The 19,873-nt window shown below is 47.7% G+C and overlaps 9 protein-coding genes and 1 non-coding gene across 12 annotated transcripts; 4 read left to right on the top strand and 6 right to left on the bottom strand.

Annotated features, from left to right (window-relative positions):
- Positions 1–27: 27 nt before the first annotated feature.
- Positions 28–2,103, bottom strand: BDCG_08571 (ran GTPase activating protein 1). Its single transcript, XM_045424355.1, has one exon. The coding sequence runs from the start codon at positions 1,938–1,940 to the stop codon at positions 471–473; it is 1,470 nt and encodes a 489-aa protein (XP_045273085.1). The 5' UTR covers positions 1,941–2,103; the 3' UTR covers positions 28–470.
- A 260-nt stretch (positions 2,104–2,363) lies between these two features.
- On the top strand, positions 2,364–2,828 carry BDCG_08572 (cytochrome c oxidase assembly protein subunit 17; the record flags this gene model as incomplete). The annotated part of the gene is made up of 3 exons (XM_045424356.1): positions 2,364–2,397; positions 2,506–2,567; positions 2,685–2,828. 3 exons carry the CDS (start codon positions 2,364–2,366, stop codon positions 2,826–2,828), a joined length of 240 nt encoding a protein of 79 aa, XP_045273086.1.
- Positions 2,829–3,230: 402 nt separating this feature from the next.
- Positions 3,231–6,410, bottom strand: BDCG_08573 (uncharacterized protein). The gene is made up of 2 exons (XM_045424357.1): positions 5,497–6,410; positions 3,231–5,316 (listed from the first exon to the last, which is right to left on the bottom strand). The coding sequence occupies exons 1-2, from the start codon at positions 5,684–5,686 to the stop codon at positions 4,076–4,078; spliced, it is 1,431 nt and encodes a 476-aa protein (XP_045273087.1). The 5' UTR covers positions 5,687–6,410; the 3' UTR covers positions 3,231–4,075.
- A 158-nt stretch (positions 6,411–6,568) lies between these two features.
- Positions 6,569–9,229, bottom strand: BDCG_08574 (nucleolin). Of its 3 annotated transcripts, XM_045424360.1 has the most exons (5): positions 8,661–9,229; positions 8,094–8,535; positions 7,978–8,024; positions 7,569–7,918; positions 6,569–7,499 (listed from the first exon to the last, which is right to left on the bottom strand). In XM_045424360.1, the coding sequence occupies exons 2-5, from the start codon at positions 8,533–8,535 to the stop codon at positions 6,869–6,871; spliced, it is 1,470 nt and encodes a 489-aa protein (XP_045282607.1). In that variant the 5' UTR covers positions 8,661–9,229; the 3' UTR covers positions 6,569–6,868. The 3 variants fall into 3 exon arrangements, with proteins under 3 accessions (XP_045282607.1, XP_045273088.1, XP_045282606.1); XM_045424359.1 differs by having other exon boundaries at positions 7,978–8,535; XM_045424358.1 differs by having other exon boundaries at positions 7,978–8,541.
- A 454-nt stretch (positions 9,230–9,683) lies between these two features.
- On the top strand, positions 9,684–10,280 carry BDCG_08575 (uncharacterized protein; the record flags this gene model as incomplete). Its single annotated transcript, XM_045424361.1, has 1 exon — positions 9,684–10,280. The coding sequence occupies one exon, from the start codon at positions 9,684–9,686 to the stop codon at positions 10,278–10,280; it is 597 nt and encodes a 198-aa protein (XP_045273089.1).
- A 116-nt stretch (positions 10,281–10,396) lies between these two features.
- On the top strand, positions 10,397–10,726 carry BDCG_08576 (uncharacterized protein; the record flags this gene model as incomplete). The annotated part of the gene is made up of 1 exon (XM_045424362.1): positions 10,397–10,726. One exon carries the CDS (start codon positions 10,397–10,399, stop codon positions 10,724–10,726), a length of 330 nt encoding a protein of 109 aa, XP_045273090.1.
- A 267-nt stretch (positions 10,727–10,993) lies between these two features.
- On the top strand, positions 10,994–12,951 carry BDCG_08577 (alpha-1,3-glucosyltransferase; the record flags this gene model as incomplete). The annotated part of the gene is made up of 3 exons (XM_045424363.1): positions 10,994–11,243; positions 11,319–11,481; positions 11,535–12,951. 3 exons carry the CDS (start codon positions 10,994–10,996, stop codon positions 12,949–12,951), a joined length of 1,830 nt encoding a protein of 609 aa, XP_045273091.1.
- A 474-nt stretch (positions 12,952–13,425) lies between these two features.
- Positions 13,426–15,517, bottom strand: BDCG_08578 (mitochondrial 54S ribosomal protein YmL37). Its single transcript, XM_045424364.1, has 2 exons — positions 14,631–15,517; positions 13,426–14,534 (listed from the first exon to the last, which is right to left on the bottom strand). Exons 1-2 carry the CDS (start codon positions 15,046–15,048, stop codon positions 14,284–14,286), a joined length of 669 nt encoding a protein of 222 aa, XP_045273092.1. The 5' UTR covers positions 15,049–15,517; the 3' UTR covers positions 13,426–14,283.
- On the bottom strand, positions 15,462–15,532 carry BDCG_17817. The gene has a single exon. It is a non-coding gene; the product is annotated as a tRNA-His (tRNA).
- Positions 15,533–16,281: 749 nt separating this feature from the next.
- BDCG_08580 (T-complex protein 1 subunit delta) lies at positions 16,282–19,844 on the bottom strand. Its single transcript, XM_045424365.1, has 8 exons — positions 19,679–19,844; positions 19,569–19,620; positions 19,489–19,511; positions 19,401–19,430; positions 19,310–19,339; positions 19,089–19,257; positions 18,620–19,023; positions 16,282–18,565 (listed from the first exon to the last, which is right to left on the bottom strand). The coding sequence occupies exons 1-8, from the start codon at positions 19,727–19,729 to the stop codon at positions 17,717–17,719; spliced, it is 1,608 nt and encodes a 535-aa protein (XP_045273093.1). The 5' UTR covers positions 19,730–19,844; the 3' UTR covers positions 16,282–17,716.
- Between the last annotated feature and the right edge of the window lie 29 nt (positions 19,845–19,873).

Below are 19,873 nucleotides of genomic sequence, written 5' to 3' on the forward strand. Positions count from 1 at the left end.
AAAAATAATTAAATAAAATATAAGATGATAATAACAATGATATTTGTTGGTGCGGCTACTACTCCGTACTTTAATAGTTAATGGATAGAGAGGAACTCAATTGAACTGGCATGGAACGGATACGCTGGGCTAATTCATCGCTTGTTACAGTAGCTAGTTAAATTCTAATTCTGCCAAAACTAAACTTCGGGAATCGCTCCCGAGATATAGAAAACACGGGGGCTAATGCTCAGGGGACGGCTACTATTCAACTCCAAAATAACAGGTCATTCACGATGGCCGCACAGCATCTGCACGTTTGGGTCTTTCAAACCAAAAGCCGAAAGGCAAAGAGTAAAGTAACAAGCAATAAGGAGGAGAGCATGATTATGACGTGACAAAAACGGGAGAGGGATAAGGTGAATCATCCTCCGCTCGCTCCAACACCATTAACCAAGCTATAATAAACGATATCTCATCGCATCGGGGAACTAGATTGTTGTTGATTTCAACTTCTCGCCTAGCTCATCCACGGCTTTATCCACGTCCTGGGCAACTGGCTCATTTTCGGCCAAGTCGGCATCCTTGAGTATATGGTCAGCCTTCGCCCGAATGTCGATCTCGGCCTCGGCCTCATCTGCTACGCTTTCCCATTCCCATTCCTCCTCCTCTTCTTCTTCTTCCTCTTCCTCCTCCTCTTCCTCTTCCTCGCCTTCTAGCTCGTCAAGTTCATCCAGACCCCACGCATCATCCTCATCATCTTTACCGAACAGTTCCTTACGTCTCCTCAATAGCTCCACCAACCTCTCAATATTCTCATTATCCTCATCGAAAGCATTCGCATTAAGGAGAACCTTCTTAAGCGCGGGGAGACTCGTTTTAGCAACGTGGATCAAAGCCCGCACTCCCTTGCCATTTATCTCGTTGCCCTTCAGCTTCAGGACCTCAATCCTCTTGTTCCCGCCGGCAGATAGCGCCTTCGCAACCCGGAGCCAGCCCTTGGCGGTAAGAGCACAGTCATCAACCCCCAGTTCGCGAAGGGATGGCAATCCCGCCAATACCGCGGCTAGAGCGACAGAGCCGTCCTTCCCATATGTATTATCTTCGAGGTCGAAGACCTCCAACTCAGGCGCGTGACAGATGCCCGTGTTCAACAGTTTTACAACACCCTTGGAATAGATGCCATTCTGCTTCATTCTAATTGTTCGGAGGCCCTTGCCGTTTGCCTTGATAGCCCGTCCCCATGCCTCCATGCTCCCGGCCTCCAGTCTGTTCCGGCCGCAGATGATGGTCTCCAGGGCTGGGACCTCATATTTTATTTCGGGGTTGGATCGCGCCTTAAGTTTGCCCTCGCTGAGCTCCGTTAGCGCATTCGCGATAAAGGTGCCTGCCTCTGGGCCTAGGCCGTTGTTGTTCAATATCAGATGGCGGAGGGGGAGGTGTGCTCTGAGGAATTCGACGAGGGGTTCTTTGGTATTCACGCCGAAGGCATTGTCGCTGAGATCGATGGTTTGTAGGGTGTGGACGTCAAGGAGCGGTCTGAGGATCGAGTAGAGCGCAGTGGGTATTTCGTTAAGGAGGCGACCCGTGAAAATGTCGTCAAGCCTTATGGTTTGTAGTTTTTTCTGTTTGCGCAACAGCAGGCCTAGTTTTCTGCATGCGTCGGGACTGTATGAGTTGCCTCCCAGGTATATCTCAGTGAACACATCGTCAGTTTTGACGAGGGGGTCGATATATTGCTCAAGCTCTTCGAGGCCATCGCCGTCCACCTTCTGGAGCTCAGCGTCGATCTGCTTAATCTCGTCTTCTAGGTTCTTCAATTCTGCATCTTTATCTTTTTTCGCTTGCAGCTGGGCTCTCTGCCCTTCAAGTATTCCCTTCTTCTTTTCAAGTAATTCTTTCTGAGAGTCAAATTTCTGGCCCTTGACCCCAATGACAAAGATGGTAGATGGAGGGGCCATGGCGGGGTAAAATATCGGTGTGAGCAGACGCGATCATTCAGGAGGAGGTAACTATGTATTTGTGTTTCCAAGGAAGTGTAGACAGGCGGTTGTATGGATCCAAATAGGGCCAGCGGTATGAACTGATGTAGCGAGAGGAGTAAGAGTGCACAGGTAGCAAAAGTAGTGAGCCTTTGTTTATTTGAATTTTTGATGTTGTCCTGATCCCTCGTGCTGAGGGCCTCGGCACGACTGATATTCCGACTTCCGCAGAATATTCTCCGCTGATAAAAATTTCAAGGCCGCCGGAGATCCATTTCATTAACTATGATTGATGAATTATTATAATTTATATCGCGAATTCTACAACATCACTTACAATCCCTCTTACATCCCACCCTCGCTTTCTCATCGCGATCAGTTTTCCGTATCTGCCTCTCAAACATGTCGTCCACCTCCGCCTCGTCCATTTCCATTGGTGAGTCGCAATTATGATGCTGCTACCTTCCACCCCGGCCCTATCAATCAGGTTGTAATCCATGAGCAGCACGACGAGTTAAGCTAACCAATTTCCCCGTTCTTCCAGGGTCCTCCGCAGCCCTCAACTCCTCCACATCTACTTCCGCAGAATCATCCTCAAAACCCAAGGTACGTACGGTCGTCCCATACACTCCCACCCGCGAAAACTTGCACCGCCAAATCCACCTGCCATTACTCTGCTTCCACCCTTATCCAAGTCAACCCATCATCTGACTCAGCCCACAGCCATGCTGCGTATGCAAAGACGAAAAAGCCTCCCGTGACGACTGCATGCTCTTCTCCAAATCAGACGACCCCGCGGAACAAGAATGTCGACCGCTCGTCGAGCAGTATAAGAGCTGCATGGCTGGGTTTGGGTTTAAGATTTAAAAGAAAGGGAAGGGGAAAAAATATAATATGGAGAAAGAAAGAAAGAAATGCCGGTTGGGGTTGGGACATGTTCTTTTTTCTCGCTCATGTTTTACTATAGAAGGCAGGGCGGAGACTATCGGGATTTACATGATGGAGTGAATGGAAGCTGCGAAAAGCGCATTTATAGCTTGGCTATTCGGCGAGTGTACGATAAGGGCTTTCGCTGGACTTTGGAGATGGATATATAAATCATATCTTCCTCTGGGTGCGTTTAATTACGGCGTTATCTCAAACGGAGGGGTCTTGTTTTCTTTTGGGGAATTTTGTACATGGGCGGGTTCATCATCTTCATCTATGTCATTTGGTGTATATTATTCGAGAGAGTGTCCAAAATAGAATGTCTCCACTTGCTTTGCGCCTGCCATTTGGGATAATCTGGGTCTATTCTCGCTACGTTGCTACCAAACCGATGCTCAAACCCTCCCTGTAGAGCTTCAAATATAGGCCCGATGATTCAGAAAACTAGGGATGGGGAGGGTCCGGGAAAGTAGGATATAAATTAAGTTATATTCGTAAGAGCATATGTATTAAAAGCCAGGCATTGACGTTCGCTCAGTTATGTGCATTTTTTCCTGACATTTAGATGAAAATAAAAATGAAATGGATAACACCATGTAAACATTAACTATGCAAATGTGGTGCAATGCTCGCAAAGACGCAAGAATTAAGAGAATTGAGAAGGATGGGGAATGAAGAACGGAAGTATAGAGTGGGAATAGAAGATGAGAGAAGGGATTGGAATAGGCGAAAGAAGGTAAAAGAGGAGCAAACGTCACATCATAACATAAAACTAAGCCCCACGAAGAAAGGAAACACTGTAACAAAGGAAATGAATAACTTGGAAACCAACAAAGAAACACGAGACGAACGCCTGAAGGGATACTAGGAAACAACAACAACCTCCTCCTCCCAAATTTGAGATTAAAAAAGTAATGACTCCCAAGTATGCGGTCCATCTGCAGTGGCCGTCGAACAGCAATAGAAAACTCGAAACCAGTCTATCTCCTGTCTCTATGGTCGTTATCTCGGACAGATATCGTTATTGTCGTCAGCAGGGGACTGCGGTCCGTAAATTTAGATGGGTGTTGGCGAAAACTATGGTTAAGTTGGATTGGTAGAGTGGTGTTGTGAAAAACTCGATCGTTCTTGCGAGCGGTAAGTCTTTTTTTACTCGATGTTTGGTCGGGCAGACATTTTAACGTCTTTTAAGCACTGATGCTGGACCCTGCGCTACCTCCAACCCACCGAAGTCTTCTCAATCCGCCTTTGACCGCTTCCTTCCCACACCCAGCACCGGCCCTGATACCGGATACTTGATCATCCGCTGAGCTACTCCCATTGAGGAACCCACCAAGCCCATTACTCCCAAGTCCATGTGCAGTTTCAGTGTGGCCCACTTCTCGCCCAAGAACGTAGCCAGCAGAGAAACTAATGGCAGAGAACAAAACAACCACACCAGCGCTGATGACCCACGTCATAACGGTGGGAGTGATGATCGATGAATACTGGGACATAGAGACACGGCGTGATCGCTTTGAGGATGGAGAGTGATTGCGAGATGGGCTTGGTTTTCGTCTTGCTTTGTGGGCTGAATTAGGCGATGCGGCACGTTTGGAGGACGCGGAGCGTGGAGTGCGACTCTGTTGTCCTGCGATGTTATTAAACGTAGGGACTGTTTCCCTGGCACGTTCTTGACTGGGGTCTTCTCCCAGAGCAACAGATTCGGGAACTAATCGGAAGGCAGCAGGTTCAGGTCTCTCGGCTGTTGGAGGCTGGGTGTCATGTTTGGGCAAGCCACGGGCTGCGGCCGCGCATGATAGAAGTGTGGAAAGGCTTGCGCGAAGAGCAGCGTCGTTATCAGCTTGGTATGACGGAGATATCATATTGTAAGGGGAATGCTGTTGTTGGCGGTGTCGCGCAGAGTGTATACTGGAGCGCGAGTTTCTTCTTGTTCCCGGCCTGTAGCTTGAACGTGTTGATGCTGGGTTTGTAACAAAGTGGGACTGTCTTGGTCGTTGGGTTTGCGAAGCGGGAGGGTGCGAGAATGCATTTGGCTGTGGAGTGAAGGCCGGTGGGTTCGAGTTCAGTCCAAGAGCGGTAGAGTTATCATCTTCATCGCTAGAAATCGTAGCCTCAGACGCGGACGAATTCCCACGAATAAGTACCACATTTCCACGACTTCGAGCAGCGATATCTTCGTTAGAACTGCTTAGCACACGATCTGACTCGCTCTCACTCTCTTCATATTCGTCTTGACTACTTCCCGGAACACTAGGTGACCGACGCGAGTAATGGATGTTAAAATTATCGGATGCAGAAGTGTGGCGTTGGATCCTATGGTGACGGCGTTGCCGTACCCGAAGCCCTGTTGTGATAATATCATCGTTTGCGGTGACAGACGACAGGGAGGAGGATGACGGTTGAGACGCCACTTCTATCCAGGAGTCTGTGTAATAACTAAATGAGTACATGGTGGACGAACAGAGATAAGAGTAGTAAAAGATAACCAAAAACATCGGGGAAAAAAGAAGAGAGTATGGCGATCAACATGCATGCTTGATACTCGATTGGGAGGGTATATGCCTGTGTTCACAGATTTTGACAAAAATGGCACCTGAACACGTACCCTCTGATCTGTTATGTCGTCCACCAGATGTATTTCGTGATTGAATAACAGTTTCTCGTGGGGGAGGGGCCGTGACAGCATCTCTGGCGCCATGCATTATACGTTCCTGGTTCCCGTCGGAAACAGGCCGGTGAGGCTCAAGGTGGTTTGGCTGCATGCTGTGTCCTTGGGCCGGCTGATGTGGGATCATGCAACAAAAGGAGTTGAGACAAGTCGAGAAACCAGAGGGACCCAGTTAAGAATGTGCCACCACTTGGTAAGACTCTTGACACTAAAGTTTAAATAACGGCTTCTGATCTGACTACGTGGGCAGAATCGAAGGGGCGGTGGGCGGACGGGGAGGAGATATGTATATGCCCGTAACCCAAGGGCAAGATATAGCGGTGCACAGACAATTAAGTGACGTTTATAACGGGTAGAGGACAATAAAGGGGAGCCAATAACAAAGAAAATAGCCGTTAAACAAGAGGGGATTGTATGGTTGATAGTAGTAATATAATCTGTAGAAAGAGAGGGAAACCAGACGCCAGATGTACACCGGAGGTCCCGTGTTGTTTCTCAGCTGATAATAACAAGCAGGTTGGGGGTGGAGCACAGGTGAGGATATCAATCGGGACTATGCATTTCAAGAGCTATAAGGGTACGGAACCACCACCCTGGTAGAAGATCTAAACAAAGGAGACAAGGAGAAGAGAAAGAAGACCGGATTGATGAAAAGGGAGTGTTGAAGAACTTGAAGTCGAGGATAGAGATAAAGACGGGGAGACGAGACGTTGGTGAGGAGATGAGAGACGATGAGGCTGGGCCCAAAGAGGAAACGGGCGCTTGATGACGCAGTGCGTGGTTGTTTGCCCAAAGTGCTAGGGCTGAAAGCTCACTCCTCCAAATTCCAAATGAAGGCACAGGGAGCTTGGGGTGCGTGCATTTAGCGGGGAAAAGGTGCGTGGGTACATTGCTCTTTACGCTATCAGCTGCATCACGTGAAGTACCCCGCAATCCCTGAAGAAGTTTAAGGTTAGGGCAGCCAATTAGGGCTGGGCCCGTGTCCGTGCAAAGGGCAACGATTTTGATATCAGGAAGTTATTATTATTGCACGGTACGACCGATACATTAACTAAAATCGGGTCCATAAAATCGTCTTTCTAGCCGGACCGGAGGCGTTGCATCTGTATTAACAACAAATAGAAACTTTTGGGATTGAAAACAAAAAATCTCGAACAGAGAACAAAGCACCAAAACAAAACAACACAAAGCACATATCATACATTACCTACGGCAAAGAGGAGTCAATCCATAGCGCCTATTGAATAGTTCAATTCAAAACTTCTTGTAATATGAAAAGCTCAACATCGAGGATATCACGTGTCATGGTCTAATCGAATGTAGTCTTCTTGCCGCTGTAATCACCAAATCCACCACGATTGGTGCTTCCACCACGGCCTCCACGAGGGGCACCGCGACCACCACCACGACCACCACCACGGCCACCACCAAAGCCGCCACCACCGCGAGGGCCACCGCGTCCACCGCCACGACCACCACCACGGCCACCAAAGCCGCCACCGCCCCCAGAGTTCTGGCGAGGGGTGCTGAAGTCGAGGCGCATCGGCCGGCCTCCGAGATCAGCGCCATTGAGGGTCTGGAAAGCGGAACGAGCCTCATCGACAGATGAAAACTGCACGTAGCCAAAGCCCTTCGGGCGGCCGGACTCAGGGTCTGTGGGAAGACGAACACCAAGGATGGATCCATGTTCCGAGAACGCCTCGGAGATCATGTTCTCGTCCGCACTGAAGGAGATGTTACCGATGAACAAGGTATCACTCTCAGGGCTCGCTTGGTCCCCAAAGTTCTGAGCGCGGGATTGAGCACGCTCTCTTGGGGCCGCATTAGAACGAGCGTTAGCGAAATCAATGTTCAGTTTACGGCCGTCGAGCTCAACGTCCTTCTTGGCCGCGTGAGCCTTGGCGGCATCAGCAGCGTTGACGAACTCAACGTATCCGAAACTATTCATAGGGGATCAACCAGTCAGTTTACATATTACATATACTCATTAGTAGAGTTTTCCTGCTTACCCCCTCGACCTGCCACTATCGCGATCGGTAACAATGCGCACACCAGAAAGCTCGCCGAATTCTTCGAACTCGGATCGGAGCCACTCTTCGTCGACGTTCCATGACAGGTTGCCGACGAAGAGGTTTCCACCTTCGCTGGACTCCACCTTAGTCTTCTTGGGGGCGGCAAGCTCCTCATCGTCTTCAGCCTTGCGCTTCTGGAGCTTGGAAGACGGTTTCTCAGCCTCAGCGCTTTCGGCTTCTTCGGATTCCTCGGCCGATTCATCGGAAGATTCATCAGATGAACTTCCCTCGGATCCCTCGGAGGACTCCTCGCCGCTCTCAGCGTCAGATTCCTCAGTAGTGGATTCCTGTGGAGTATTAACAAGATGCTTTGACAAAGTAGGTAACCAGTAAGGATATTTCTTACCTTTGCTACAGCCTTGGCAGCTGGTTTCTTTTCTTCGATGGTGGAATCTTCGGAGTCAGAGTCAGAATCAGAATCAGAATCAGAGTCACTCTCGGATTCAGATTCGTCGCTCTCACTTGTCTCCACTTTCGCACCGTTTGTAGCAGGCTTCTCATCCTCAGACGAAGATGATCCCTCCGATTCAGAATCAGATTCAGATTCAGAGTCGGATTCGGATTCGGATTCGGATTCGGCTTTGGCGGCTTTGGCGGCTTTGGCAGGTTTGACGGCGGCTTTGGCGGCGGCAGGTTTCATCTCAGCCTCGCTTTCACTCTCGCTTGAGCTATCGCTTTCACTAATGGAGGCCTCGGAGCTGTCGCTAGCCTCGCTCTCGGACTCAGATTCTGACGGTGTTGGAGCCTTCTTCTTTTTCTTGTCTTCCTTGACAGCCTTCTTGCTCACCTCCTTGCCCTTCGACTTTGCAGAGACGGCTGCTTTTGTTACAGAGCCACTCTTCACCTTGGACACAGCCTTGTCGCCCCCCTTACTAGCTTTCGTTGTTGACTTGGTTTTCGACATCTTCATCTACCAGTGGTTAGGTCTCGCGATGCCAAAAATTTGGGATAACGGAGTTAAATCATCCGGAGGGAAAAAAAAAAAAAAATAGAAGGAGATAGCAGGGGGACGGAGTGTGTAGCACTCACCGTGTAGTGATTTCAAGTCAAACGATATTACAACAGAATATGTGCGGCAACCTCTGAAAGTACCCTCAGTACCCACTGTGTGTATTTGATTTGCCTTCCGACAATTCAAGCCCTCAGTAGAACAAGAACCAATAAACAGCTAGCAGACAGCTGTTATATGTACTATTGAACTCGAGATATCTTTCTCGAATATGCCCACGAGTATAATTTACCCTCGATAACCCACTGAAAGCGGACAGGACAGTCTCAAGCCCACAGTATAGAACCCACAGGTGAAAGTCCCACAGATAGATTTTGCAGTATAGTTTTCAAAAGCCCACAGCCCTCGGCGCTCAGAAAAGCCCACAGGTATGTATGTTCTTGCAGCAAGCCTCCTAAATAGGAAACTAAAGGAAGAGGGAAAAGACGGCGCCTGGTCCAATCTTTATCTCTCTAGATTCACAGGTCAAATCCCACAGATATCTTGGTTCGAGAGGAAGGAATTTGTTTAAAGAAAAAAATGGGAGAAAAGGATGGAATAGAGAAGGATGAGGAAAACAAAAGGGATGTGAGCGCAGAAATAGTTTTTTCTTTTTTCTGAAATTTTCAAAAAATTAATTATGGCGGCTGGAAATTTTGCCCACCGCCTTCGGGTAACTTGACGCTAGAGTGCTCTGGGACTAGCGCCGGCAGTTCCAAGATTCTCCGCCTTCTCCTCTCCTCTCCTTGCTGCTGACTTAGTTATCCTACCAGCATCTGGAACGACACTGGGTACTGCCCATATTAGCTAGATCTTCCCCTTTGTCTATTGTGCAATTCAAATGGCCATGTTTGATGACATGTTGATAAAGCCAGACTCGGAGATAAAGCCAATTTCTGTCTCCCTGTTTATTGGCAACCGCCATCTTGCATCGGTCGGCCCAAAATTCTCCTGGCAGGCAAAGCGCACCCGCTGTGCTTTCGGCCTCGTCTTTGTTTGACCTTATGGAAGCCGCCAGTTCCCAAGCTCTTCAACCAATTCTGTCATTTTGTGCCATTTCTGTTATGGCTCGGATGTCTGTTGTCCATTCCGCACCTAGAACTCTTGGTGCTACTATCACAGCCGCGGCACACTACCAAGGACGAGAAGAAGACCACTTCAAATTTGAAATCGTAGCTTCTGATGCTGGCGGTGAGGTTGGTCGATCAATATTCTGGCACTCGATAGTGTGCAAGGAGAATCTTGAAAATATGGCTTGTCTCCGCGGCCCCATGGCGCGAACCATGCTAGCTGAAAAGAACTCACGTTTTCGCTGTAGTGGTGAAGGAGACAAAGACTCTGGCAAATGCAAAATGTGTTATCCATTCCGAATGGCCACGTGGGACTGGAAATCGAGCGACATACTGCATAATGGCTACTCTCGTGGCTTCCATCATGCGGTTCATCATGGATCCACAGCGCTGGTGCGGTTGTGGTTAAGGTGCGGAGTAGACCTATCTGCTCTCTGGGAAACTGCACTGTATATCGCAGTCTACTCTGGAAGGGCCGATGTGCTGAAAATGCTGATGGAAAAGGGTGCCAACCCCAAAGAGTGGCGGGTTAGCCAGATCGATTCCCCAACAGTATTGCACATAGCATCTAAAGGGAAAAGCGAAGCGTGATTGCTATTCTCCTAGAAGCAGGTCTAGATCCGAACAAAACTACCTGCGAGTATTATTGGACACCCCTGAGCTATATGATGCTTTCCACGAAGGGAAGTTCCATCTCCAGAGTTAATATGGCAAAGTTACTGCTTGATGCCGGAGCAAACCCGGATTTGGCGGATGATATGAACTGGACTAGTCTTCATTTAGCTATTGAGCGCGGTGATGCAGACATGGTTAAAATTTTAATTGAAAGGGGCACAAGTCTAACGGTCATGACTGGGAAAGGGGATACGCCATTATGTCTAGCTGTAAGACTGCAGGATAAACGCATGGTCAGAGCCTTGCTGGACAATGGCTGTAATCCATCCCTTGGTAGTGGACGCTGTTCCGCTTTGGACTGGCTGCAGGGTCAGGCAGTCGACGATTTGCACCCTTCTCAGGCCCGTTCACTCCACCCTTAGTAGGCCCTGCAACCATTGAATTTTACTTTTCCGATCAACACTCTTTGTTAGATGATATTTCACGGGGGATTGTGCACAAGTCGGTGGGTTTGCGCTAGAGTAAATAAGGTTAGCGTCTTAATTCAAGCTTAAATGTTTAAACTGACCCAGCCCGGACCAGCAACAACCAACAACATCCACCACCTATTGACCTGCGCACACCCGTATATTATTATCGGGCCTTCAGACTTGCAACACCCACCAATGGTTCTCGTCAATTGATGCGCAATGGGCCATTCCGCAAGTCCGTCACCGTCGCACCGGCCGCGGAAGAAGAGAAGATTGCTATCCACGGCTGCTCCCCACTCGAACGTCGATCTTATTACCAACGCAGACTCCAGCAAGCCTTCCCCTGCCTTCCCGATTGTGTCGTTCCTATGGCCCGCGCGTGCCGGCGTATCCCAATGGGTCGTGCTACCTCTGATTCTTATGGTCGTTGGGCTATTCCGCTGGTCAGTCAGCCTATGGGGATATTCGGGTGAGTTCTAACTAAGCCCCTTGGTTGAATTTCGTTGAATTTCGGAAATGAAGCTAAGTATCAAAACTTGCTCAGGCCAAAACACTCCTCCAATGTATGGCGATTTTGAGGCCCAGAGACACTGGATGGAAATTACCACTCATCTACCTATATCGTTTTGGTACTTCTACGACCTACAATGGTGGGGTTTGGATTACCCTCCTCTTACTGCTTACCACAGCTGGCTTCTAGGCAAATTGTAAGACACGGAGCTTGCTGGAATATCTTTAGTATGTTACTGATATTAGATAGCGGTTCGGTCATTGAACCTTCCTGGTTCGCCCTGGACGACTCGCGCGGAATTGAAGGACCGTTACTCAAAGTTTATATGCGCGCCACGGTCGTGGTCTCCGAATACCTCGTCTACGTCCCTGCTGTTGTTATCTTTCTTAGGAGATACTCCCGAATGCAAGGCACTCACGTTTGGGCTTCTTCCATTGCGCTGGTCGCCATCCTTATGCAACCCGCCACTATTCTCGTGGACCATGGACATTTTCAGTACAACACCGTTATGCTTGGACTAGTGGTAGCTGCATTAGAATGCATGTTCGCCGGACGGATGCTTTGGGCTTCTTTGTTTTTTGTATCTGCCCTATCCTTCAAGCAAATGGCATTGTACTTTGCCCCCGCGATATTTGCCTTTATGCTTGGCGCCTGCTTTTCACCACGCGTCAGACTTGGCCGGTTGATGTGCATTAGTCTCATTACGATTCTTGCCTTCGGTCTAATGTTCGCCCCTTTCATAATCACGCCGCTCTATAACAAATATCGTGGCATTGAGCTGGCACTGCCCAGTCCACCGCTCCTTCAGAATCTTCCAGTGCAGCTGGATGAGTCCTCGTGGGTGTTCCCTCCGGTGCTGCAGCTCGCCCAAGCAATCCACCGCATATTCCCGTTTTCGAGAGGCTTGTTCGAAGACAAAGTTGCTAACGTCTGGTGCACTATCCACACATTCTACAAACTACACCGTTTTCCCTCAACTTTACTCCAACGCGCGTCACTTGGCGCTACCATTCTATCAATCGTGACGCCATGTACGCTCATCGGCCTATACCCTCGACCGACACTTCTTCTACCAGCGCTGGCAAGCACAGCGTGGGGGTTTTTCCTTTTCTCGTTTCAAGTCCATGAAAAGAGCGTCCTTTTACCACTCCTTCCCATGACCCTACTTCTTGGCAACGACCGTGGCTTAAGCAAGGAAACACGAGCATGGGTTGGGTTGGCGAACATGCTCGGCGTGTGGACACTTTTCCCGCTGCTACGACGCGACGAATTGCGCGTTCCCTATTTTGTCCTCACCTTGCTGTGGGCATACCTGCTTGGCCTCCCGCCAACATCGCTAGATCTATATCGGAATGAATCGGCAGGGTCGTCTGAAGCTACGCAAGAGAATGTCGCCGGAAATTTGCATGTTCTGACGAAGATATTGCATTTGATTTATTATTTGTCTATGATATTTTGGCATATTCTTGAGGCGTTCGTTGCGACTCCGGCAGGGAAACCGGATTTATGGGTTGTGCTCAACGTTTTAATCGGAGCATCCGGGTTTGGCATTTTATATCTATGGTGCACGTGGAAACTTATCCAACACACTAGACTAATACGCTCATCGGCGGCTTCAAAGGCGTCAAAAGGCCAGCCCGTGACTGAAGAGAAAAAAAGAAAATAGAAGGGAGTCCGATGGAGGCAATAAAATTGGCTGTGTGATGATCCGGTCCTGCTGTGACTTTGGACTCGTTTCTCCGAGCCCCGTGTGATTCTATATACTTTTATTATTTTCTAATTTCCTTATTCCTTTAACTCTCTGATTCTAATATCTTGCTCTGCATATTTTGCCCCTGTGATACCCCAAACCAAAAAATTTACTTGAGCTTTCCTCAACATCAGCAGCAATCAAAACAAATTCAATGCATTTATGGCCAATAATTCTAATCAATTCGGTTTTCTCAATTCATATCTTTCTTCTGTACCAGCAGCCCAATCTTCAGTGATGAGCATCCATAAAGGGCAGGTGAGTTAAGAGTATGAGCAATGCTGAGCTCCCTCGCAAAGGTTATATGCAGCTAAAGGTAGAATACATCACTACCCGCCTTACAGGCTACACACTACAATCAATACACAGCTTTCATGTAAAATATTTAGCTTTCAGAAGTATTATTCTCATACCATAAATAAAATATAGTAAAGAGTTATCAGAATAAAAGTGATATTTTGCCAAGTGATACTTGCCATTGAGCACATGAAGATATGAATATAAACACGTTCTATCAGAAGACACATCTGCAATTCATATTCGCAGTCACTTGTTGAGCTGGCAGAGCTGTATCTCGATATCACTCAAAGCTCGTGAAACGAATTCAAATTTTTTTCTTTCGCGGATGCTCTGTCAATATTACATGATGCAGACTCACTTAACTCTCAGTAAAAATTCTTTCAGATGAAAACTAATTGACAGAGCGTTGGCCTTGACATTATAGTCGCCTCTTAATGTGTATTGCAATGTACCCAGTACGGAGTATGGACGTACAGAACATTCATACAGAAATAATGAACGAGAAAAAAATCCATTCTTTTCAAGTACATGAATCCGGTAGAACCTCAGAAGGAAGAGAACGAAGAAGAGCAAAGACAGGTCATAGGCAAAATATCCTTGTTGTTCTTTTACATACCGAGGGGAGGGATTGGCGATTCTGTCGACCCGCCAAGTAAATGAGAGTAAATATTGCCAACAAAGCGGAGTATAGAGCTGCAAAGATTGTCAGTCATGGGTACTTTTCACAGTTTACAAGAGTTTTTCATATCACGATCCAAAAAAAAATAGTAATAGGATACATTGCCGCTTCACATTCTCCTCTCACAGTCTATATGTACACACGCGCTAGAAAAACATGCAATCGCTCCCAAGCAAAGAAACGGAGGTAATGTTACAAGTCCGACACCATTCCATTGCCCGAAACAAAATAATATATTAACACTTTGATTCATCGTTTCGTCACGCTCTTCACATTCCGCGTAGGAAGTTAGCTTCCTTGATGCTCTTCCTTCGGGCCTCTCTAGCGCTCCTGGTGATTTGCGTGCGGGCGCTGATGCTGGATGCGGCCGCTTCTAGGAATTCTGGGGACTGCTCTTGCGGGACTGCATCTGCTGGAGTGATGTCGATGGCTTGTTCGTGTAGTGGGATTTTACGTGGTTGGGAAGCGGCGAGAGCGGCCATTTTTCTTTCGTGGCGTATCCGTTGCTTTTTATTCATAGCTATTTTTGCCGATGGTCAGAACACTTATTTTGAGGCGGGTGAAGGTATAAAGATAAAATGGGTATTCTAAAACAGGCGCAGTATCATAAACTTACCAGCAAGATCTGCTTTTCCGTCTGCGTTGGTCTTTGCCTTTGCCTCATCCAGGAGGCCCCATAGCCAGTCGGGATATTCATGATCTTCCATCGCAAAAACGTCAGGCTTATTTTTTATGTAATTCAAGCCCTTGAGTTTCGTGCCCGCCGGTGTCCCACTCATAACACGCGGTGGCCCATTTCGCTTAGCTGTTGGGGGTTCACTTGAGGACGGAGGCGCGACTCCCGGGAGGGTGATTGATGGGGCAGACGATGGCTGGGATGGCTCAGGGACATCGGAGGCGGGTGTGCTATACTGTTGAACATCCTGTCTGTAAGGGAAGGAAACTGCCCATCGTGATGTCTGGAGGGAGGCCCAGCTCTGTTGACGGAAAGGAAGGCGGCAGAGCAGGCTCATTCTGCAACGGGAGCACAGCATTTTGTGTGCAATTGAAGATGACCGGGACAAAATCGAAAATTAAAAACTAGAAATATTAGCTATCAAACAACCCGATTGGTAAGGAAGTAGGGGCAGGTCAATTTGACAATGAGAAGGAAATTCGATGCCGTGCCGTGGCCGTTGGTGATGTCCATAAGTTCGGAGAGGGAGGAATTTTGATGCCAAGGCCGACGAAAGATATCACGTGATACTGCTTGCAATCACCAAACTAGGTTGCATCCTACAGTCCGAAGTTCGTTAAAAACGACATTTAATCCTCCAGAAGGTGTAGTATAAATGGTAGGTTTCAGAAGCATTGTACAGAAATGGAGAGGGAAAGGAGCAATGTCAAAAAGTTAGAGAGAAAGAGGGAGAGAAAGAAAAAAAAAAGAATGAACAAGAAAAGAAGCAACTGACGGTGCTGGGAATCGAACCCAGGCTGGCACGGCCACAACGTGACGTCTTACCACTCGACCACACCGTCTTATTTGGTTTTGGTGGGCGCCCTCGAGAACTTTAGGGAATTTGGCTCATCGTTTCAGTCAAAAGGCCCTTAGGGAATCCTAATCGCCTCAACCTTCTTCCGCCTTGAATTGCCTTCCTTCATTCGGGCTACGCATTTCCTGACTCCATAGTAGTGACTACAATACAGAAGTCTCTCCGGATATAGAGAACATGCAAAATGACGCACATTTAGTAGCAATGTGCTGTAGAGCCTTATTCGCCTTCAAAAAAATGGGAAGACCTACAGCACAGTTGTATCAGTGAATCATACCTGTTTAATGCGAAGGAATTGCTCCGTTGCTCCTTTTATGAGCTGCAATGAGACTCAAAATGTCTATCTTTTGTTATTCTCCGGATCAGAAGGGAAACTCCCTAGCGATCAATCCTAACATCATCTTATGCACCGGCTATCCGTTGAACCCACTAAACTCGATATTTGACAACATTACCCTACGAAAACCACATCGAAGTGTGACTTCAAACCCCTTCCGTGACTGGGTGGAGTGACTGCTCTCATGCAAATAGTGCGACTGCATTTTCAAATATCAGGACAAGAGTTTTCATATTCAGACAGTGTGGCGGTGTCCACCAAATCCTCAGTGATTGTTGTCGGGATGGAGGACAGCTCCGAGTACGTCAATGAAGCTACGTATGCTCTGCTGACAGCCTGCCAGGAAGAAAGAACAGAAATAATGTGTCTGTTTGGTTTCAATGTTGAGACTGTGAAGCGCTTGATCGGTTATTTTGAACACTAGGTGCTGGAACTGGATGCCCTGCCACGAATCTGAATCTACATTCATGCTATTGCGAACTATCTAGGTATCTGGAAATATCGAGGCTTAGAGAGCGCGCAATAGAAAGCACCTGCCACACTCTAGGCAATCAACTACTCAACGGGAGATTTTAAATGCAATGAATATAATACTGCCGACCACCCAAGATGCGGACGTATATGACGCCATGGTAGCTACGCTGCTAATTATACTAAAGAGCTGCTGGGCCTAGAGGAGCTCATCCACCTTGATATGCCGAATCCGATGACCCTTGGTATCCCACGGAAATCAGTAAAGGAGCGAAGCCGACCTCGCGCCATCTGTGTTGTTACCGCGCTCTTTGCAAGTCTCGCCATTACCCGATTGCCATTGATTGCTAGTTGAACATTCTATGGGATCTGACGGGCAATTTTCTTTCTTACGTCTCCTGTCATATGGACTTCCCTATTTCCCCCATGACTGAGTGAGCGATGCGGCGGCCCCTTCTTACTACCCTGTTCTTATAACGTGTGACGATGTCACTGACTTGTCTATATTTTTATTGTACTTTTCGTCCAAGGTTCTATTTGATCGGTTTTGCCTGTTTTCGACTTATTTTTATTTTCCTTCAGTCAGTTATCCCAGCTTGAGAATGGCATGAGGCCTTTCGTTCACTATGAATACTATGTACGCTAGTACAAGGCACGCCCTTTCATTGTTCTAGAAATCCCCCTTTTACTCAGATTGCTTGACACAAGAAATGACTACCTGTAGGGGGTAACCCAGCTGGTCCTCAATTTGTGGTGGGTACGTACTTCTCTCAGCTTCCAGACTAATCTCCCCTTTTATTCTCACTCTGCGCGACAATATACCCCTCCTGGATATGAGTTGTGCAAATATATTTATGTCTAGGTATGCTCCTGATTTGGCTTTTTAGCGGACTCCTGTTACGAAATTTTTCTCTGGGGGAGTGATCTAATGGCTCTAGACTGCCATGAGTGAGCATCTTTATTACGCGTAATGAGTATGCTAGGCAGACAATAAAAAGAGAAGAAAAGAACAGTTCACCTGTAAGAACTCGATAGGCAGTGTTTGAGATAAAAGCATATTACGTTGAACTTTAGCTGATGGCAAATAGTAACATATATTTCGGTAGGAATTGGGGAATGCAGAGGGGTGAAATCACCAAGTCGATTTACATTGAATGAACTTACTTCGTTCGTTGTTGGAAGTCCACGACAATGGCAAGAGGGTTGAGATGTATGTTGTTATTCTAGGTGGATCGGATAATTAAACACAGCTTTTCAACTCTTTCTCCAGTCATATGTTTTGCATTGGCATATACATTAACCCCCCAGCTTTACCCCAGCGCAGGCTAAAAACTTTCACAGGACCAATGTGTTTTTCGCTCTTTACCTAGAGAGAGCAATATCATCAATTCGTAGGATCAATTTGACTGTTTCAGCTGCAAGTTCAATCGCACTCGTGCTCACAAGTAGCGGCTGCAGCACTTTCTCATCCGCAATATTGTCCTTAACCCCTCCACTTCGGATGCTCACGCCGGCATTTTTCTCTCCCATAGCGTGTCGGTGACGGAGGTCTGTGACGACCTTGATGCCGTTCAATCCGGCATTCTCTGCAAGGGTGGTGGGGATAACCTCCATTGCATCGGCGAAAGCTTTCCAGCATATCGCTTCCGTGCCTGTGAGAGCGCGGGATTGTTTCGATAAAGCTTGGGCGATTTCGATCTCGGGCGCACCGCCGCCAGCAATGAGGGCACGCTTCTTAACTAGGCATCGGATCACACAAAGGGCGTCGTGGAGGGACCGCTCCACTTCGTCGAGAACGAGGCTATTTGCGCCGCGGGCTATGACAGACACGGTCTGATTTGCGGCTGCTGATCTGATGCCGGTCACCTTGGTATAGCGGGCTCCGACATGTTGTACTTCCTCGATTAAGTCTGCGGTTCCGAGTTTGTCCTCTGTGAATGAGTCGATGTTGGCAATGGGTTTGCAGCCCAGACTCTTGCAGAGAAATTCTACTTCGTCACGTTCGATGTCCTTTATAGCCATGATCTTCACGCGAGAGAGGAAATAAAGGGAGATGTCGTTCAGGGCATCGCGAAGGATGGATTTTTGAATCAAAAGCACATTGCACTTGGTTTTGGCAATCTTTTTTACCATGTTGAGAAGATACATGCGCTCTTCTTTAATGATTTTGTCCATCTGTCGATAGTCATTGACGACAATTTGATTTTCCATCTGGGATCATGGTCAGCATTTATGATGAACTGGATGAAAAGGATATGAGCGTACATCTGGTTTGGGAGGGCTTAGTTGAAATTGAATCAATGCAATTCTGGCCTTCTCAACTCTGACGGGGCCGCCAGCGCTTTTCATGACCGGCTGATGCAATATTAAACCATCCACCATTTCGCAGTCCTCAATCGTGCCTCCAACTTTCTTCACAATACGGATATTACGAAGGTCGACATTGTCAGCTGTTTTGGGGTCTATCGTTTTTAGCACGGAGTCAACGGCAATGGGCCCGAGCAGGTTTGAATATTGAGAGACGATCTTCGAGGACAAGGACGTTGAAGCGGCTTGGAGAAGAGTTGCTCGGTCTGAAAGGGATATAGGGTGTGACATGTCGTTAAGAATCTGCACCGCCGCGGCCGCAGCTCTCTGGAAAGATTCAGAGATAACAGTTGGATGTATTCCTGGTTAAGACGTCAGCTGTTGAAAAGGATAAATGCAGACGCTAATGAGAGGGATCCCATCCCACCTTTCCCCAATAACCGATCTGCAGCCCCCAATAGACTCCCTGCAATCACAACAACAGAGGTTGTTCCATCGCCAGCTTCCACATCCTGTGCTGCACTAAGGTCCACCAGCATTTTTGCGGCAGGGTGCATAACAGCCATATCCTTTAACATCGTGTTTCCATCGTTCGTCTATGCCCTGTTAGATACCTGTAAATGATAGCGGGGAGGTCGTAGTGCGTACAATTATGGTTTCGCCTTTTCCAGTTTGAATCTACTACAGGTAAGCCTGGCAATCCAATATTATATTCATCCATGTCAGGAGTCAAATTTACCATTTTGTCCATCCCTCTTGGTCCCAATGACTGGTTATATGTTAGCCCCACGTTTCGAGTTGATAGCAGGCATTTAGGAGCGCAATACCGTTCTTATGGCATCAGCAACAGCTATGAGGAAAATCAGCAAGCAGTTATGAGTAATCCAGAAGTCATAGCCATACATACCTCTAGCTGCCATGATATTACCCGCACGGACGGCCATGGGCTTCTCCTTGTCCTATTATACCAGTGAGCACAATGTTCGCGGAAAACAAGCGAAACGCGGACGCGCAAACCTTGAAGCTATGGTTCCCGCCATTTCCAGCGGCGCTCACAGTAGACGCCATCTTGAATCTCTATGTAAGTGACGTTATACAATAAGAAAAGGGCGTTAATGGGGATGTGTTGGAGAACTGTCCAAAACCACGCACTCTTTTGAATTTCCCACTGAGATGCTTGGCGATCCCTCCACTAGCGCCGTTGACAGCTCT

Source organism: Blastomyces dermatitidis, assembly GCF_000003525.1.
Source record: "Blastomyces dermatitidis ER-3 genomic scaffold supercont1.11, whole genome shotgun sequence".
NCBI classification, from domain to species: Eukaryota; Fungi; Ascomycota; class Eurotiomycetes; order Onygenales; family Ajellomycetaceae; genus Blastomyces; species Blastomyces dermatitidis.

What these genes read in the sequence shown, in the direction of transcription:
- BDCG_08574 (XM_045424358.1), bottom strand. Translation starts at nt 8,541, where the DNA reads ATGAAGATGTCGAAAACCAAGTCAACAACGAAAGCTAGTAAGGGGGGC. An exon ending in CTGCCAAGGCTGTAGCAAAG is followed by an intron (nt 7,919 to 7,977) that starts GTAAGAAATATC and finishes AATACTCCACAG; the next exon opens with GAATCCACTACTGAGGAATC. An exon ending in GATAGTGGCAGGTCGAGGGG is followed by an intron (nt 7,500 to 7,568) that starts GTAAGCAGGAAA and finishes CCCTATGAATAG; the next exon opens with TTTCGGATACGTTGAGTTCG.
- BDCG_08580 (XM_045424365.1), bottom strand. Translation starts at nt 19,729, where the DNA reads ATGGCGTCTACTGTGAGCGCCGCTGGAAATGGCGGGAACCATAGCTTC. An exon ending in CAAGAGGGATGGACAAAATG is followed by an intron (nt 19,340 to 19,400) that starts GTAAATTTGACT and finishes TACCTGTAGTAG; the next exon opens with ATTCAAACTGGAAAAGGCGA. An exon ending in GAAAAGGCGAAACCATAATT is followed by an intron (nt 19,258 to 19,309) that starts GTACGCACTACG and finishes AACAGGGCATAG; the next exon opens with ACGAACGATGGAAACACGAT.
- BDCG_08573 (XM_045424357.1), bottom strand. Translation starts at nt 5,686, where the DNA reads ATGATCCCACATCAGCCGGCCCAAGGACACAGCATGCAGCCAAACCAC. An exon ending in ACGACATAACAGATCAGAGG is followed by an intron (nt 5,317 to 5,496) that starts GTACGTGTTCAG and finishes GTTATTACACAG; the next exon opens with ACTCCTGGATAGAAGTGGCG.
- BDCG_08578 (XM_045424364.1), bottom strand. Translation starts at nt 15,048, where the DNA reads ATGCTGTGCTCCCGTTGCAGAATGAGCCTGCTCTGCCGCCTTCCTTTC. An exon ending in CGGAAAAGCAGATCTTGCTG is followed by an intron (nt 14,535 to 14,630) that starts GTAAGTTTATGA and finishes CGGCAAAAATAG; the next exon opens with CTATGAATAAAAAGCAACGG.
- BDCG_08571 (XM_045424355.1), bottom strand. Translation starts at nt 1,940, where the DNA reads ATGGCCCCTCCATCTACCATCTTTGTCATTGGGGTCAAGGGCCAGAAA.